The 17,837-nt window shown below is 42.3% G+C and overlaps 1 protein-coding gene across 1 annotated transcript; it reads left to right on the top strand.

Annotated features, from left to right (window-relative positions):
- Window positions 1–3,347: 3,347 nt before the first annotated feature.
- Window positions 3,348–13,425, top strand: AREG (amphiregulin). Its single transcript, XM_004703377.2, has 6 exons — window positions 3,348–3,408; window positions 4,592–4,849; window positions 7,714–7,915; window positions 8,643–8,798; window positions 11,003–11,108; window positions 13,274–13,425. Exons 1-5 carry the CDS (start codon window positions 3,348–3,350, stop codon window positions 11,088–11,090), a joined length of 765 nt encoding a protein of 254 aa, XP_004703434.1. The 3' UTR covers window positions 11,091–11,108; window positions 13,274–13,425.
- Window positions 13,426–17,837: the final 4,412 nt, after the last annotated feature.

Below are 17,837 nucleotides of genomic sequence, written 5' to 3'. Positions count from 1 at the left end.
CTGTGACTGTGAGTTCTTGGAGAATAGAGACCTGGTCAGAGGGGTAAGTTTAAAACCATGGCAATTAAAATCACAGAAACAGTTATCAAACAAAAAATTAAAAAACGACAAGTTATTGTTCCCTGACATCTACATCGATAGACTACGGACAGGCAGCTTCCACCTCCTTAACCCTTCTATGAAGACGGCCGTGCTTTCCCATTGAATTCATGTCAAAATACTGAGACTCAAGCTGTGTTCCTTTTCAATGTTTATTGAATTTGAGGAACAAAACCAACTCCGAAGAGGCCAGATCAGGGAAGCTGGGTAAATGAGTAAGGTGCGCCAACAAAGTGCACATAGAAAACCAGACAAGACAACACAAAACAAACTTTGGTGCGACTTTCCTAATCTTTTTCTCATGAAGGTAGCTTTCCCTTTCCTGAAAACTTCTTCCTAATAAGCCCCTGGGATTGTCTCACATACTTCAATCAAATCGATATAGGCTACCCCTTTGGATTCTCACCAAAAAAGCAGTTGCCATAGCGTTCTCAGGTGACGTTTCTGCATTTGGAGTTATCTGGCCCAGGTGATTCCATGGAATGTCCCTAATTGGACATATTTTTGGTTTGGTTTTGTTAAGTTACCTTAAGGAGACTAAGACAAGTGCACAAGGGAGCTTCAAAAAGTTTAAGGAAAGTGGGATTAATGAACAATATAATTTCCCAAAAACTTTTGAAGCCCGTTGTGTGGACATGTTTAAACACTGCTGGTTTGGAATAAACGTGCACATGAAATGGAACCAAGTAGCAATACTTTTTGACTCACTCTCCTATCGCCCCTATTCTTCTTCCTTGAGGGTGTTTGTGTGTGTGTGTGTGTGTGTGTGTGTGTGTGTGTAGCAAAACAAGGGGATTACACAAAATGCACTTCTAACAAATGTAAGCAGGAGAGAAGGAGTGATTCATGTCTGTTTATCCCATCCTAGTAAACGCATGCTATGATTTAGCCTACTCACTGTGATATGCTATTAAAAAAATAATTTGCCTTACAAAAGTTTTCCAGAAGTAGGACAGATGTACTGTGACCCACTTTCTATGAAAGGAAGTTTTACTGAAGCCACCAAAGAAGAGAAAGAACAGTATTTTCCCCCTCCTTTTCACGGTAAGTAAAAACCCAGTTTTGGAGTTACTATGTCAGAAATAAAACAAAGCAAATAAAAAAACCCACCTTATTGCCATTGAGTTGATTCCGACTCATAGCAACGCTGTAGAACAAGGAAGAACTACCCCCTGTGGGTTTCTGAGACTAATTCTTTTTCACCAGGAGCAGGTGGTGGTTTCGAACTGTTGATCTTGGACATCACAGCCAAATGCGATGCCACTATGCCACTATGCTGTTAACCTGAGCAAAGGAGTTCTTAATGGTAGCGTATTAGCATTTGAGTGGTATGTGAGAGGATTGGACAGTGTCTCTCAAAGCCTCAAATACAAAGACTAGTTTTTAGGATTCATTACAACCCAGTGGGATTTTTAACCATGACAAGTAGAAAAATGAAGGAAAGCTGCTTAATTTGATGAGCCTTAGTTGTGCAGTAGTGCTGCTAATCACAAGGTCAGCAGTTCAAAACCACCAGCTGCTCCTCATGAGAAAGAAGGGGCTCAGCATATTGGAAACCCAGGCAGTTCTGCCCATCCTACCCTGTCCCTATAAGTGATCTAGGGTTGCTACTGTTCGGTTTTGTCTAGGTTAAATAAGTCCTCGCGGCACTGTCAAGTAAGTATTGAACTGCTAAAGGCAGTGTTGGCTGTAGTTCACACCCACTAGCCACTGCTAGGAAGAAAGATGAAGCTGTTTTCCTAAATATTTGCAAAGCCTCCATCACAGTGAGTTTTTGCTGTGGTCCTTTAGGTAAAACCTTTATCTATCCAGGGGTCCTCTTTGCAAATATCAGTTTATTCCTGAATTCTTTTTATCAGTGTTACCGGGGTAAGTTTAGGAGGTAACTCGAACTTGGCGCTGTGGGTTAGGGGATTCCGGTGTTGTGGGTTATGCATTGGGCTTCTGACTGCAAACATTGCAATTCAAACCCACTCCTTCTGGGAGAGCCCCCTATGGACTCCATGGCAGTGGGTTTGGGTTCTCTGCTGTTACCAGCTGTGTAACACTTTCCTTCGTTTTTTAAAGCTGTCAGTTCTCCTGCAAAACGAGGCCCACCCCAGCCCAAATCCAGGGCCATGGAGTAGATTCTGGGCAGAGATTTGCCCTAGAGAGCGTCCAACATGGCAAACCTTTAAGGAAACAACCAAGCTGTCACATCTCTCTCCCACTGTGAGCCTGGGTGGGTTTCAACAAAGCACTTTGAACATCACCAACCCGCACCGCCCCCCCACCAGATTGAGCAGGGCTATTGCGTGAAGTGGTGCAGGTTGAACATTTCAGCGCATAAAGAGTCCCCGGGCAGTGAATATTCATCCCAAGCCAAGCAATGGGAAGGAAGTGAGACAGTTTGAACTGGTGGGGAAGGCTCCCTGATGGAGATACAGGCCTGTCCCAAAGGAAGCCTTTTCTCCATCAGAGGCTTCCCTAGGTCCTCTGATGCACTTCCTTGTGTTAAAGGGGACACGCTATCATCTTAAAGTCCCTTTACATCTCCATAGGGAACACGTTCCTGTTAGTCGCTGGCCTTTGCAATTTTAAGAGCAGAGGGTCCTCAGGCTCAGGCCGCGACCCTTTCATACAGTTCCTCCTGTGGTGGTGCCCCCTCCCCCCCAACCATAAAGCTATTTTCATTGCTACTTCTTCACTGTCATTTTGCTACTGTTATGAATCAGGCGACCCCTGTGAAAGGGTCCTTCGACCCCCAGGTTGAGGACTGCTGAATAGAGACGTGGGGACTTTTGACAGTCTGATCCGGGCTTCGTGTAGATCGGTGGTCCTCTGGTCAGCCGCGAGGTGACATTTCCATTTCCTGCCCGCGGCGCTCCGCACGCGAGGAGCGGAACTGGGGATCCCGTGCGAGTGGTGGGGAAAGGCCACCTCTCGGGGCGCGGCCGGCCTCCCCCTCCGCGTGACGTCAGGCCCGGCCCCCGGCCCCGCCCCGGCGGGGCCGCGCGGCTATAAAGCCGCAGGTGGTGGCGCGCCCAGGAATGAAGGCTGGGTCGCCCGCTGCCCGCACCCCCGTGGGAACCCGGAGCTCGCCCGGCGCCGCGCAGGTGCACCGCCACCACCGGCCGAGCCCGCCGCGCCTGGGAGCGCATCGCACACGCCTGTCTCCTTCCTCTCCCTCCTCCTCCTCCTCCACCTCCTCCTTCTAGCGCGGGTCCGCGCGGCCCCCGAGACTGAGACGCAGCCGCTCCAGGGGACCCATGAGAAGCTCGCGGCTGCCGCCGGCGCCCGTGGTGCTGTCACTGTTGATCTTCAGCACAGGTGAGGAGCGCCCGGCTCGGACCGGCCCGAGCTGCCCCGGGGCCGGCCGGGGCCGTCGCCGCTGGACTTTGGCTTCGGGAAGAAGACTCTTGGGCGCCCCCACCTCTGGCCCCAGCGGGACGATCTCTCTGCCCCTCGCTCCTCAGGTGGCCTTCCTAGGAAGCAGGGAGGTGTCTGTCTTTCAGCTTCCAGGACAAATCTAGCCAGCGCTACCGGAGAGCTCTTGCAATCCAAGTCTTTTCTTTTATTAATCAGGGGTGAACTGATTCCCGCAGGTCTCCCGGGGCGAGGAGGAGTCCGGTGCTGGACCCAGAGGGCGGCTGCCTGCCTAAACGCTCCATCTCCGTCTGGGACTTTAGCTTTATCTTCCGCAGGTGGCCGGCCTCTCGGTGTCCCAGAAGGAAGTTAGAAGCGCCACTTTGAGGCTGATTCAGTGAGCACTAAAAGACAGCGTCGCGGTGGGTTAGACAGTGAGCTGCTAACTGCAAGGTGGACATTTCAACCCCACCAGCTGCTCTGCGGGAGCCTGTCTCCCAGGAACAATGTACCCTAGAAGGCGGCATCTCCTGCAGTCCTTGGGATTCTTTTGATAAAAGATAAAGCAGGGGAGTTGTCTGTGCCCCAAATGTAACCTACTATGCAGTGTCTACTCTCTATAGAAACAGTAATGAGACTAGTTATTCGTTTGCCATTTGCTATTTATATTCCTTTTGCTTTTCATAGACATAATCTCTGAAAAACAGGAGGATGTGTTAAGAAAATCTGATATATCCAGAACCTGCCTTTTAAAATGGGACAGAGTAATAAACTGGCCAAGACAAATGTGTTTGGAACGTGAAGAGGGAGAAAATATATAGGAGTCGTCTATAGCCATCACCTGCTAAATAGTGACCCTTGATGAATTTTCTTATTTGGCAGCATTATTTTTTAATGTGAAAATTAATGTAAACTATCTCTGGAAAAGGCACTCTTGATAAAAGATGCGCTGTACTTGGAAGCTGTGTGTGTTCGTTGGCACAAAATGCAAAGTGGCTTTCCTAAGTGACTTCATCGCCCCAAACACTAGCCCATGTGCAATAACTGCTTCACTATCAGAAGATAAACATTTCTCCTACACACGGTGGCCTGGTGAGAAAGGCATCCTGCTGCACACTCTCATCCCCTCTCTTTCCTTCTCCCTCAGGGCATTATGCTGCTGAATCAGACCTCAAAGCCACCTACTCCGAGCGAGGGACACCCTTTTCTGGGGACCGGAGTACAGATGCCTTTCAGGTGACAGTGCCTTCAAGAAGTGAGATGCCCGTTGGCAGCGAGATTTCCCCAGTGAGTGAAATGCCTGCCAATGGGGAGCTCTCCTCAGAGACTGACTATGATTATTCAGAAGAGTATGATGATAAGGAACCACAAATACCTGGCTATGTGGTGGATGATTCAATCAGAGGTGAGTAAGTCATGATGTCAGATAGGAGTTTGCAAGGGTCGAAACTGCTTCAAAGAAAAGCCACATCAGGTTTTCCAGTGGGCTTTCTTGTGTCTGTCCCTGTTCCATTCCCCTTTGGGTGAGCTGCAGACTGAGATGGACAGAACTGGATGTGGACACATGTCACATTTCCTGAGTTCACCAAATGCTCTGTCCATTAGTCTAATATTCACAACCCCGTTAAGGAGTAGGAATTCTTGTCCTCATTGGACAGGTAAGAACACTGCAGTTTAAAAGGTCCTCCAGTTGGCAAGCAGTCAAGGCAAACTTGGGACTCCAGTTAGTTTGATTCCAGATATGAGGAGGGTTCCCACCCTACCACGTGACCTGGATTTTGAGCAACAGAGGCATCAGCCACTCCTGTCTACTTTGTGTGTTGGCTTTTGTCTTAGCTCCCTGGCCATCATATAATTGCATCTTAGCCCAAATAAGGAAACAAAATAAAGTAATGGGTCTGGACAAATTGGAAATTCTCTATTGAGTATTAAGAAACAGGTGGCAAGGTTGAAAATAATGATAATAATAAGAAAATTAGCCTTCTTAGCAGATTAGACCAGAGCAATTTGCATGGTTAACACCACAATTTAACCGCAAACCCCATCTGTCAGTTATGTAATCGTGACCCATGTTTCCTCGTCGTTTGTTGTTAAAGGATCTTTAAAAGAGGATTTGCTTAAAATGCGGGTATTCCACTGAGATATTGTTCATTACCATCATATGACTTGGACTTGGAGGGCACAAAAGACCATAAATAAAGCAGATCAAAATATCCCCTCTAGAGGCAGGGTCTGAATGGCCTAAGAGTGCCTATAGCTTCTGGCCCCCTTGACTCCTGTCCCTGTGCCTGATTCCAGCCTAGGGGTAGGAGATCAGGCATCACCAAAGGGGCCAATGGCTGGACCAAGTATTGGGTGGAAAAGGCTTTGGTGAACCCTCCACCTCATTTCCTCCCTCCATGTGTTCCTGTGCTGTTCATGTGAGGAGGTGAAGCAGAGTCCCATGGCTCTTATATTTAAAGGGGCGGGAAGGATATCCGGAAACTGTCCCCTTAGAACAGTTTCATGTTGTTACAAAGCACTTATGGACTGGCCAAAAAAGCGTCAGCGACGAAAATGGCCACTGCACAAAACTGCAGTGCCTCATGAAATAGAGTGAAATGTTAGGCGCACTCATTTGACATACTGTGAATGTCCATGCAGTTAATGTCTATTGTAATATGTAGCCTAGTGACTACATCTGTCATTTCTAATCTGTATGACAAAGTGCAGTGAGGTTCATTTGAAGTGCTTCTATTAAGAGGATTTCAGTCCAACTGGTGGGAAACTTTTATCATTAAAGGAAAGTTTCGGTACAAAAGCCACATAACCATCTCTTGCATGTTCCTAATTTTACTTTGTTAACACTAATATAGCATGCTAAAGTCTTCATAGCATTGATTTGTCATCTTCTTGATCAGATGGGTTCTATCTTTGATTTTCTTAACTCATCACTATATTTCTAATGCTGACTACTTAATGGGTGCTGGATGACTGGTAGGACTGATCTCACTGGTATTTTTTTCTCTTCATTGGCCTCTGCCTGCTAAATAGTTCCTCACATAAACCTATCCAGGAATTACCATAGGAAACATGCAAAGTCCTCTTTCCCTGTCTGTATATGGATAAGCTACACCTTGTGTAATTATAATACTAGGCAAAGGATTCTGGAGATCTTTTCTGTGAATGAATTAAGATGCATTTCTGAAACATCAAATATTTGGGGACTTCTAATTTCAAATAGATTGAACACAGAAATGAGTCCCATGACAGGCATCAATTCATTATAATTTGTTGTGCTCTGGGAGTTGGAGAAAGTTGACTCACTCTAATGAATAATTCTTGGTTTCCTACATCCCCTTCAGGTAACCAGTGCCAGCAAACAAACTATTTCAGGGCAACCATAGATGTTCATGTCTTTTTTCTGAAGTGTTTCTGGGTTTATTTGAAATACCAACCTTTCTGCTGGCTGCTCAAGTAAGAAGCACAGCAAACCCCCTGCCATTTGAATTCAACTCATAGCAATCCTTATGGGTTTCAGAGACAGCAAATTGTTACAGGAGCAGAGAGGCTCACCTTTCTCCTTTAGAGCAGCTGATGGTTTGATACACAACCTTGCAGTTAGCAGTCTGGTCCCTAATCCACGGTGCTACAAAGGCCCTTGTTAGTTTCCAATTATGAAAGTGGAGATAAGGCTGACATGCTAAATAAAATCTACAAATATGCCTCAAGCCTCATTTCAATCAATGGCATGGATTTTTCCTTAGAAAAAGCATTGCATAGCGTAAAATTAATAGGCTTTGAGAGGCCGGCCCTGCAATTTTCCAGTTGCTTGTCTGAGGGCAAGTTAATTCTCTTTACTGAACTTGTTTCTTCAGCTTCATCATGTGGCTATAAAATTGCGATTTGGGTTAATCACATTGACGCTTATTGCCAAGAACTTGCTGTGTATTACAATTGTAGAAGAGTTTAAAGTATTTCAAGGATTTTCTTAGACACATAAGTCCTGTTATCAATAATAACAACGAAAATAATAATAGTTCTAATAATCCAATCACACTCAGAAATATACTTCTAGTCTAGGAAAATATCACAGGGGCTCAGACTTTTAAATGGCACACCATACTGATGTGTCCTTTGACGGCTTATTGTGTAAGTAAGCATGGTGTTAAGTAGGGAAACAAAATGGGGTCTCACTGCCCTAACTTCTTTTGCTCATGTTTCCAAGATGATATTCAACATGAAGACTGTTGTTAATAAATTTTATTTTGTTTCCTTTTTTTTTTTTAGTGGAACAGGTAATTAAACCCCCCAGAAACAAAACAGAAAGTGGAAAGACATCAAACAAACCAAAAAGAAAGAAAAAGGATGGCAAAAATGGAAAAAACAAAAGGAACCGGAAGAAGAAAACTCCGTGTGATGCGGAATTCCAAAATTTCTGCATTCATGGAGAATGCAAATACATAGAGAACCTGTCAGTGGTAACGTGCAAGTAAGTTTTCCTGAATTACAGAAATTTTTTGTTTCTAACACTATGTCTGAAGTTCTTAGCTTCAGACATGATTTTTTCTCAATATATACAAGAGTCATAAAACTTTTTCTTGTAAGACCAGATAGTAAATATTTTAGGCTTCATGGACCAAGATGGTGTATATACCTTTATAGCTACATGGAACATAACAGTTTAAAGTATAGCATTCATTCTTAAGCTTGTAGGTTGTGAACAAGAAGAACAAGGGCCCTAGTAAACAATGTATGGCAATCCCTTTTTCCCCCAAAGAAAAAGAAAAAAAACCCAATAACCCCAAACTAAGCATGAAGTTCAATGTGTATGAAACTCTTTTAAAAGTGACCTAAGGTACTTTTCATATAATCTTTCATGTTGTTCTAGCACCTAATGCCTACCCTCTCAAAAACACTGCAAGCATATTAAATGATCATGGAATTTTTTAAGTGCATAATAAAACCCTGAACTCCTCAGGTGGTCATGAAAAAGAGCAAAAAGAATGAAAAGGTGGTTCTTCCTGGAATATCACAGCCAAACTAATCTCAACTTGTTCTTACACTAATAGGTATTCGTCTAGAACCCATGCTGTGTCTCCGGATTTCACACTACAGATATAGGGCTGGCTCTGCTTTTTTTAGATATTAGCATCGAATGGCTGCTTATACCTTGGAAAGCTTTAGTGACTCTCATTTGAAATGTGGGTTCTTTGCAGATGTCATCAGGATTACTCTGGTGAACGATGTGGTGAAAAGTCTATGAAGACTCAGAAGGTGATCGATGGTGATTTGTCGAAAATCGCTTTAGCAGCCATAGTTGCCTTTGTCTTTGCAGTGAGCCTCGCGGCTGTTGTCGTTGTTATCACAGCCCAGTAAGTATGGGGGGATTGTAAAATTCCTCTGGAGATAATTCCAGGTTAATATTTCCCAGTATTTCCATCATCCTCTGATATCAAGTTCCTGGTGAAATAGTCTATGGGTGGTACTTGGTCTTTGGTTTATATGTGAGAGAGCTTCCAGAAGTCCATGGATTCCAGGACTAGTCACCCTCCAGGTCTAGAACTTAACTCATGGTAAAATTATCCATCAAGTGCAAGAGGGCAGCTTTCCCTCAGGATCAAAGCCCAGGAAAGAAGGAAAAGAGGGGTGCCCCGAGGGGCTTGACGTGGGTCGCTTGAAACAAAATGTATAGAAATTGTTGTGGGTGAAGTGATGATTGGCTTTGTAAACTGTCTTCTAATTCATGACAGAAAGTTTAAAAAAAAGTTTGTAGAACATTTCCATTATCATTTAAATCTATTTTACATGACTCTTTTTGATGACTCCTCCCATATGCATTTCATTGACAAAGATCACAAAATAGGGTCAAGATATATAGTGATATTTTGGTCACCATTGGAATTTAATAGGTAAAATCCTTTTTCAGAAGTCCTGGAATTGTTTTTAAGTTAAATGAACATTTTGTTTACTACAGGTTACATTCCCACTCCTGTATTGGCAGGAGTATTGGCAACTTCTGTGAATACCTTTACGCTTAAAGTCTTCCTGTGACTGTAGACCTTTATGCTAAGCTGTGAGAGATAACTGCTTTGGTACTAAAGAAAGAAAGAAAAAAAACCAATAGCCAGGAGAATTTATACCTCCTGTTCAGATAAGAATGCAAATCCCTGAATTAGGAAATTTATGGAATGGTGCTGATATGCTTAGAACTTGTATTGTGTGCTACTTTCAAGTACAGGCAGTATGGGAACTGATTTAAAAACAAAACAAACCCCACCCAACAAACCTTTCCTTTACCTGGCTCAGTGCTGGGAGCAGGGACAATTCCAGCACTACTCCACTCCAGCTGTGCCTTGCCTGTGCTCATGATGTCACAGATCGCCTTCTTGACTTGAGGAACAATACATTCTACAACCAGACTCTTTGGCCCTGATGAGGCGGTCAAATGCCCTTGTCTGTTAAAGAGGAGTCACTGAGGGAGGGAGGCTGGGGAGGGTTGAATGGTTCTGTGATGACTCATTCGTTATTCCAGCTTGGGAAAAGCTTGGACTCATTCTTCTAATTTTAGGTCTTAGTAAATTACTTCAACAACTGGGTTGTGCACACTCTTATCATTTAGGAAACCATCTTCTGCTGTATTGTATTATTCACTGTTTACATGCAGAGCAGAAAACAATTAAATGATATGTGAAAAAAAAAACCCACAACTCTCTTCCCATGTGCATAAAGTCTGCTATTTGCTGTATATTTATCTTGTACTCTATAGAATTTATTCTGGGATTTTAGTGCTTCAAGCCATGTAAGCAGATGTATTTAGGAAAGGTACACACAGGCAGTCCATTGCTATTAGTACAGCAGGCTTGAGGGGAAAGAAAAGTGCCAGTTAGGGAAAATGTTTTGCAATAATCACGATTTAAAGTTGAAATCATTAAAGTGTAAAATTTCAATATTACTTTGGAAAGCTTGGGAACATTTTGTCATGGTGGCATTTAAAAATCATGTTCTCCCTGTATTTGAAATCCACTCACATGCATTAATGCCCAAACCGTAAATGCTGTTTTCGTTGTAGTTGAGGTGAGCAATTCCCCCCACAAACATCACAACAAATGATAGGGTATTTATTATTGAAATACAGTATTTAGAAGATGGATTCAATTTAGACTAAGTGAAATTATAACTGCTTGCACAGTACCAAGAAGATTTTAAACCACTGTGCTTTTTAATAGAAAGCAATACTAAGTGAAACTAGAAGGAAACATTTATAATCTTTAGAAATAAGTAAAATCCAATTTGTTTTATAAGCCTGTTAAAAAATCCAACTAAGTTACTTTGTGCAAGCTTGGATTTTTCACAGGATAGAACTATTCAGATAGAACTGTACTGCTTCTTCCTCCATCCATGTGCTGTAACCCTGCTAATTTCTACAGAAAAAAATATGTTGATGTGTTCCATTGCTTTTAAAATTTACATCTCAGTATGTAATCAAATCTGTGTCCTCTAAAAATATTGAAGTTGACATAAACACCTTTAAAATATGCTGATATTTTATAACTAAGTGATAACTTTTTCTTTAAAGAATTCGAAAACGATATTTCAACTGTGAAGAAGAAACAGAAGAAAGAAAGAAACTTCGGCAAGAAAATAATGCTCCTACCATTGTATAAGTGAAGAGAACATTACAGGTTAGACTTTTAAAGAGCTAGCCTTAGATGATAGCCTATCGTTTTGGACAATATAGCACCTATTATCAAGAAAAATGAGGAAAATTAGGTGTTCTTAATTAAGGATGAACTGTAAACAGTGGTTACATTAAAATGTTTATCTTTGGGCATGAGATAGCACTTAATCCTAAGAATCAACCATGCGCTCAGTTCAGGAATATAAGGGATTTAAAGGTGAAGAGGAAGCAGATCCTATACTTTAGAGAGCTAAGCATCTAGCAGATGGGAAAACAAGATGTAAGCGCCCAGACTGCCAGGGAAGCAAGGTAACTGTCTTGGGATGGAGCCAATGGAGTATGGAGAGTTTCTCGTGGAAGCCTGAAAAAGCCCCGTAGGCTGGCTTGCAGAAACACGGATGCAGTTGGATCCTGCCATTACGATGAAAATAATGTTATTAGAGAGAATTGATCATTGAAGAATTGCCGTAAGTGGCCCAGGTAGAATAGATTTCCAGGGAAATAGATCCTAAGGGGAAGTTGCACTCCTAGATGTGGGAGACAGCCACAATCCGGGAGAGCACTGACAAGATGAAAAGGTGCCTATTAAGACAGAAGAGCAGTCTTAGAGAGACCAAACAGAAAGAGATGGGGAAACAGATTAGAAAAAGAGTGGCAAGCATAACTGGTTTCTTACAAAGCAGATGGAAAAACGGAATTAATAAAAAGAGCATGGAGTTTTCATGTGCTTTTGGGAACCCCTTTGCCTTTGGTAAAGAGAAGCAGCTGTTGATGGTGCTGCTAGTAGGCAAAAGATATGAAGAGGATACTTCTTTGAATGCATCCGTGTCGAGCTAAGGATGGAAACTCCCAGAAGAATAAGGAGGCCAGGAGATCCAGGACACGCTTAAGTCAGGTAGAAGGGGGACTCATTTCCCGAGGCAGGCAGGAAAGCAGATGGCACACCTTCAGCCGTCGTTTTCTCTAAAGTTCCTGCATGAAAGAAAGCCTCGATGCTTGTTAAGTGTGTGGGGGTACTCCAAAGTCCAATTTTCTAGTTAGGTGCCGTGGAGTTTCTCCAGACTTACAGTCCTACGGACCATAGAATAGTGCACAGTCTTGCACTACGCTGTGCTTGCGCCCATTGGTGCGGCCACTGTGTAGGACCTTCTAACCTGGGGGCTCCTTTCTGGAGCTCTGAAAGCCAATGGCCTGCAGCTATCCATAATAAGCTTTCCACTGGCCAATCTTTTTCAGAAGTAGATCATCAGATGGTCCTTCTTCTGAGTCTGTCTTAATCTGGAAGCTCAGTGGAAACCTGCTCAGGCGAAGTGATCTCATTGGCAATTGATAGACTAGTAACAGAGCTTCAAGCATCACAGAGGTACACAAGCTCCCTCAGTCCAACAGAGAGACAGACGAAAGGCGGTGGTGCCCAGCCTTCAATCTACCGAATCTGGATTTTCAGTGAACACTCCAGTTGTTTGTGATGAATGTAGTCTCCTAACAATATTCGGGAACCACTAGCTTCACCATTGCATGGTGCAGACCTTCTATCTGAGGCTAGCACAGAGATAATTATCCAGGTCAATGGTATTCTCAGTACTTATTGTATCCAAATGTATTAATTTCTTGGTTTACTGTGCTAAGGCTCAGAACAGTGGAACAATAGGGTAGGTTTGGGGTTGCCCTGTATAATTGAGACTTTCCCGAGAAGATCCCGGAATGATTTTTGGAAGAGGAATATGCTGTGCTGGCACAGAGTGGCTTCCTATTCACTTGCAGCTACTATTATTATGCCCGTAGTACTAATTATCCTAAATTAACTGTACATTATAAATACTCTGAGCCACTTAATCCTGGTTTGTAATTATGTCCACTGCACAGATTTGGTTAGGAAAACCATCTCTCATGATGGCTGTTGCTTTTTCATTAAGCAGAATTGGATTTGATGAAACAGGTTTGAGCACTGTAGTTTTCGACCTCAGTAAGCAGATAACCAAAGCCCTCAGGAAAGAGGAATTCAAATCAAAGGGTGAAGTTTGTCTGTCAAAAAGCTCTTGCCATTTTTCATAAACCACGTGGAATAAAGAAAATGGCAACATATCTGCCTGCTGATTGCGCTTTGAAATTTTCCTAAGGCTACATTGGAATTGAGCGTGTTGCCGACCTTTGTTTATTTTCTCACAGGAGTTGGGTCCTCGGAGCCCCTGTCCGGTGAGCGCCAGAGCAGCGTCGCTCCCCTTTTCAGGGGATCGTGACAAAAGGGAACCAGTTTGTTCTGATGGTTTTCAACGTTCAAGCGTCACTTTTTGTGTTGAGTCTTATTTCTGTACATAACGATGGATGGAGAGAATAATATTTTTTCAAATTGTAAATAATTTATTTAATATTTAATGGAAGTGTATTTATTTTACATCTCATTAAACTTTTTTTTAATCAAATGCAGATTGAGAGTTTGAATATGATTTTGGGGGATGGAAGTGCTCTCCTGAAGCTGGGGACATTGTCTCAAAAGGATTTCCTCCTCATCTCCACCCTCCCTGGCCCCCACTGTTTTCATGCTGACCTTTAAAATGTATTCCTTTTCTTATAAAGTAGAGTTGACAGCGAGCATGATAAACTAGTCAGTTAAGGATACAGTTACTGTGCCACTGATTCTGACTCATGGTGCTAGAGGAGAGCTGTGTTCCACACAGTGTTCATTAACAGAATTTTCAAAAGCAGATTGCCAGGCCTTTCTTCCGAGTCACACCCCCCCCAGTAAGCAGAAATCTCTAACCCTTTCAGTTAGCAGCCAAAGTACTACAGAGTCACTTAGTCTTCGCATGAAATCAAATGTGCTAACCCAGTTGTTTATTATTCCTTACAGGGTTTATAACTGAAACAACTCCAAGGCATATCTATTTACCTCAAGTTGATTCTCACTCATTTTGATTCACTGCCTTCTGGGGTTTCCAAGGCAGACCTGGTGGTTAGCAGTGCAGTGTTTAACCACTGCTGATGTATCCATGACTTCAAAAACTCCCTACCTAGCTGAGGGAGGAAAGATGTTTTGTCATTAACTCACACCAAATTCACTGCCATTGAGTTGCGGCCATCTCATAGCAAACCAATAGGAAAAGCAGTCCTACCCCTGCGGATTTCCGAGACTGTAACCCTTTACAGAGATAGAAAGCTTCATCTTTCTCCCTCAGGGTAGCTTGTGGTTTCAAACAGCAGACCTTGTGGTTAGGAACCCAACATGTAACCACTATTCCACGATGACTCCTTGTCATCGTCTTGTCATTACAGTGCAGTAAGTGCTGTACCAGGGAAGCCTGAGAGCTCTCACCAAACCCTGCCTAAAGGAGCCTTGGAGAGATACCACTTGAGATTATCCTAGAAGGGTAAACAGAAGCAGTGTAGTGAATGAAGATCATTATAGGCATCAGAAGATGTACAAAGGTATCAAGTAGTATGGTATGATAGGGAAAATGCAAACATATTATTAAAACAGAAAGTTAAATCAGCAGAGGTTGTAAAGGATTCTGGACAGGTGAGGGCAAGGCCACTGAGGGCTATGGTCTTATTCTGCATGTCAGGAGAAACTGTGCAGGCAGGAATAGAAACTGGATAAGATTTGCTTTCAAATAGGTCATGAGGCAATGGTGCCAAGGGTCAAAGGTCTGAAGATTAGTTGGAAGACGGTGGCTATATTCCAGGCAAAATAAACAGAGCACTCAAAGCCAAAGTTGGGGAAAAGTTGAACTTGGATTTGAGAATACTTTGTGTGTGTGTGTATATATATACTTTATGTATTCATATTTATACAAATAAAAGAAGATGATTTATTGGATGAGCGTTATGAGACAGTGAGAAGGAAGAAAAGAAATCCAAAGTGACCCACGAGATGACCTTTAAGTTCCTGGCTTAAGTGTCTGGGTGACATAATTAAAAGTAAAGGAATCTCTTGAACAAGTTGAATATTCCAGAAGGAAGCAGGGCTATTCATTTCTCCTTGATTACTCTTCCCTATTTTTAAGAGTCATCCTTTCTACCCTGCAACCTATCTCTGAGGAAATAAGGACCAGCCCAAGCAGTTACTCACTTGCCTCAGCCCTGGCTATTGCCTCATTTCTGAGTTTGAGAGTATCAGAGGAAAGCAGCAGGCCTACAAGTGTAATTATGAGTTCAATTTTGGATCTCTTCAGTTTGAGGTGCTAAGATACATTTAATAAGTTGATATAAAAATCTGAAGTTCTGATGTTCAGAGAGGAGAAGACTTATAGAGTGGACTTATCAAAATAGATTTGTTAACTGAAGCCACAGAAGTATTCAGCATTAACAATTAGACTTTACAGAGTCATAAGAAAATATATTTTTATTGAAAAATGCCCCCACTGGTCATAAACACTTGAAGGAAAATGTAAGTCGCTTTAACCACTGTGAAGAGTCTAGGCACTTGTCTGCTAGCCCCTTTGGAGGTTGTGTCCACCCAGAAGAAGGGACTGGCAGTTTACTTATGAAAACACAGCCATTCCAAACTCTGTTGGGTAAGCATTGGACTGTTAACTGCGTAGTTGCTGGTGATTCAAACCCACTAGCCCCTGGGAGAGTGAAATATGAGCTCTGCTCCCACCAAGATTGAGTCTCAGAAACCCTGTGTAGGGTGACAATGAGTCAGCAGCACAGACTTGATGGCAGGGTTGGTTTTTTTATCTTAGGGTTTTTTTTTTTATTAGTGATGATCCATTCAGAAAAACGCAAGTACAAATGATGGTACAATTTGAAGAATATTATCAGTATTTGATATGTAGCAGCTATGGACTTGATGTATGTTTCTCTGTACATAGTTTCAGCAATAACAACAACCAGGAAAATAAAATTATTTGAAAAATGGAAAATTAGACTTTATGAAGAACAGTTCTACTCTAACAGGCAGGGAGTTGCAATTAGCTCAATGGCAACTGGCGGTGGCCACAGTGGTAGTCCTAGGCACACCACACAACATAGCTCTTTCAGTCCTCACAACTGACTTCAAAGGTAGATACATTTTATAGACAAGTAAACAGAAGCTCAAAAGGAGGATGTAACTTTTCTGTGATCATGTAACTAATAAAATGCAGGCTCAATCTGTTTGGTACCAGAACTAGTCTCCGCAAACTTCTTTCTCTGTTGCTTCTCCTCTAGTTGCTGGGTTTGCTTAGGATTTAGAATATTCTATCTGCATACCAATACTGCTTACTTTCGAGATACCACTCATTTATGAGGTACTTAAATAGTGGTTTATAGATTCAATAGCTAGATAGCTGACACATTTTGACTTACCAGTGTTGACCCACACATTTCTCAATCCATACCATACCCCATCATCTCTTAAAGTATGACTTGTCCCTTATTTATGATATGCACATGCTGAATGATAAACAGAGACCAGACATACCAGCCAAATATATCTTGAAATTACACAAATTAAAGTTGGATACAGTAGAACCCCGGGACTCGACTGCATCAATACTCAACGTAATCTGATTTTGACCCAAAATGTCAAGACAATTTTGTGTTGGAGCTCAAACAAAACATCGGAATCCGACACGACACACGCATGTGATTTTTGTAAACATAATCAATTCCTGTTTTGATCATTCAGTGTTAGTTGGCATTGTTTAAACTTTTTGCAGCTGTGTTCTAAGCATTTTGCTATCATTTTCTTAGTTTCTGTGCTGTTTTTAGATAAAAATCATGGGTCCTAAGAAAGAGTTTTTTGAAAAGAATCATCCTGATAAGGAACAAGTAACCATGTTATTGATACTGTTGATGATAATTTAGTAACCCTTTTAGAGAACAGCGAAGGAAACAACAACAGCAGACCACATTAGACATGTCTTTTGTAGAGAAAGCCAGCCAGGTCCGAGTGAAAAAAGTCAAAGAAGAGAAAAAACTCCTGAAAAGCAGCTACCAATTGATTTCAAGGGGATTCCCCTTCCCAACAACGACTCTCCATTCCTCCTTTCCACATTCATGCCCACAAATCCAGATCCTCATCAGCCTCAAGGTATGGGCCATACTGTAGTTGTTGACAACTTTTTAAATGTGTTTCTCATTTAAATATATTATGTAACTCTGGACCTATTGACTGAAATTTCTGTGTAATGTTTTGTATAAAAAGGCAAGGCTAAGGTAAAAACTTGGTGGTCGAGAACAGATTAATCCATTTCAGTTATTTCTTATGGGAAAAAGTGATTTGGAACTTGACTGCATGCCTCTCAACGCTCCTTCTAGAATGAATTAGAGTTGAGATCCGGGGTTCCACTGTCCCTTTCTTTAACCAAAATAGTGAGTCCACTTTCTGAAAAGGCTGTTGTTCAACTAGTTAGATAACATATGTGTGTGTGTGTGTGTGTGTGTGTGTGTCTTGTTAAGAGAAAGACAATTCAAAAGGTATTCCTTGATATAAGGTTGTAGTAACAGCCTTTCTTTTTTGGAAGCAAATACCATTTAACAAATAACACCCAGCTCTCCATTCCTTTTCATGCATGGTCTCAGAAGGTAAAATTCTAAGGCCAAATTTAATTCAGGATTGGTCTCTGGCCAGTGCAATCAGGATCATGTGACCATTGTTCAGCTGGTCAATGCTCCCTGGGAGCACTGTTGGGAGAGGAGTGTGGTATCACAACCTTCAGAGGTGAAGTTTTACGGACATGCCTCCTTGTGGATTTTTCTCATAGAAGAACTGAGCATTTTCTCTACATGCCTGTTCTTCAATCTAAAC

This window comes from Echinops telfairi, unplaced genomic scaffold (assembly GCF_000313985.2).
Source record: "Echinops telfairi isolate 266 unplaced genomic scaffold, ASM31398v2 ScPeMD7_7468;HRSCAF=8506_0, whole genome shotgun sequence".
Lineage (NCBI taxonomy): Eukaryota > Metazoa > Chordata > Mammalia > Afrosoricida > Tenrecidae > Echinops > Echinops telfairi.
The sequence above is the reverse complement of the archived record's forward strand: the minus strand, read 5'-3'. Positions and strand labels throughout refer to the sequence as shown.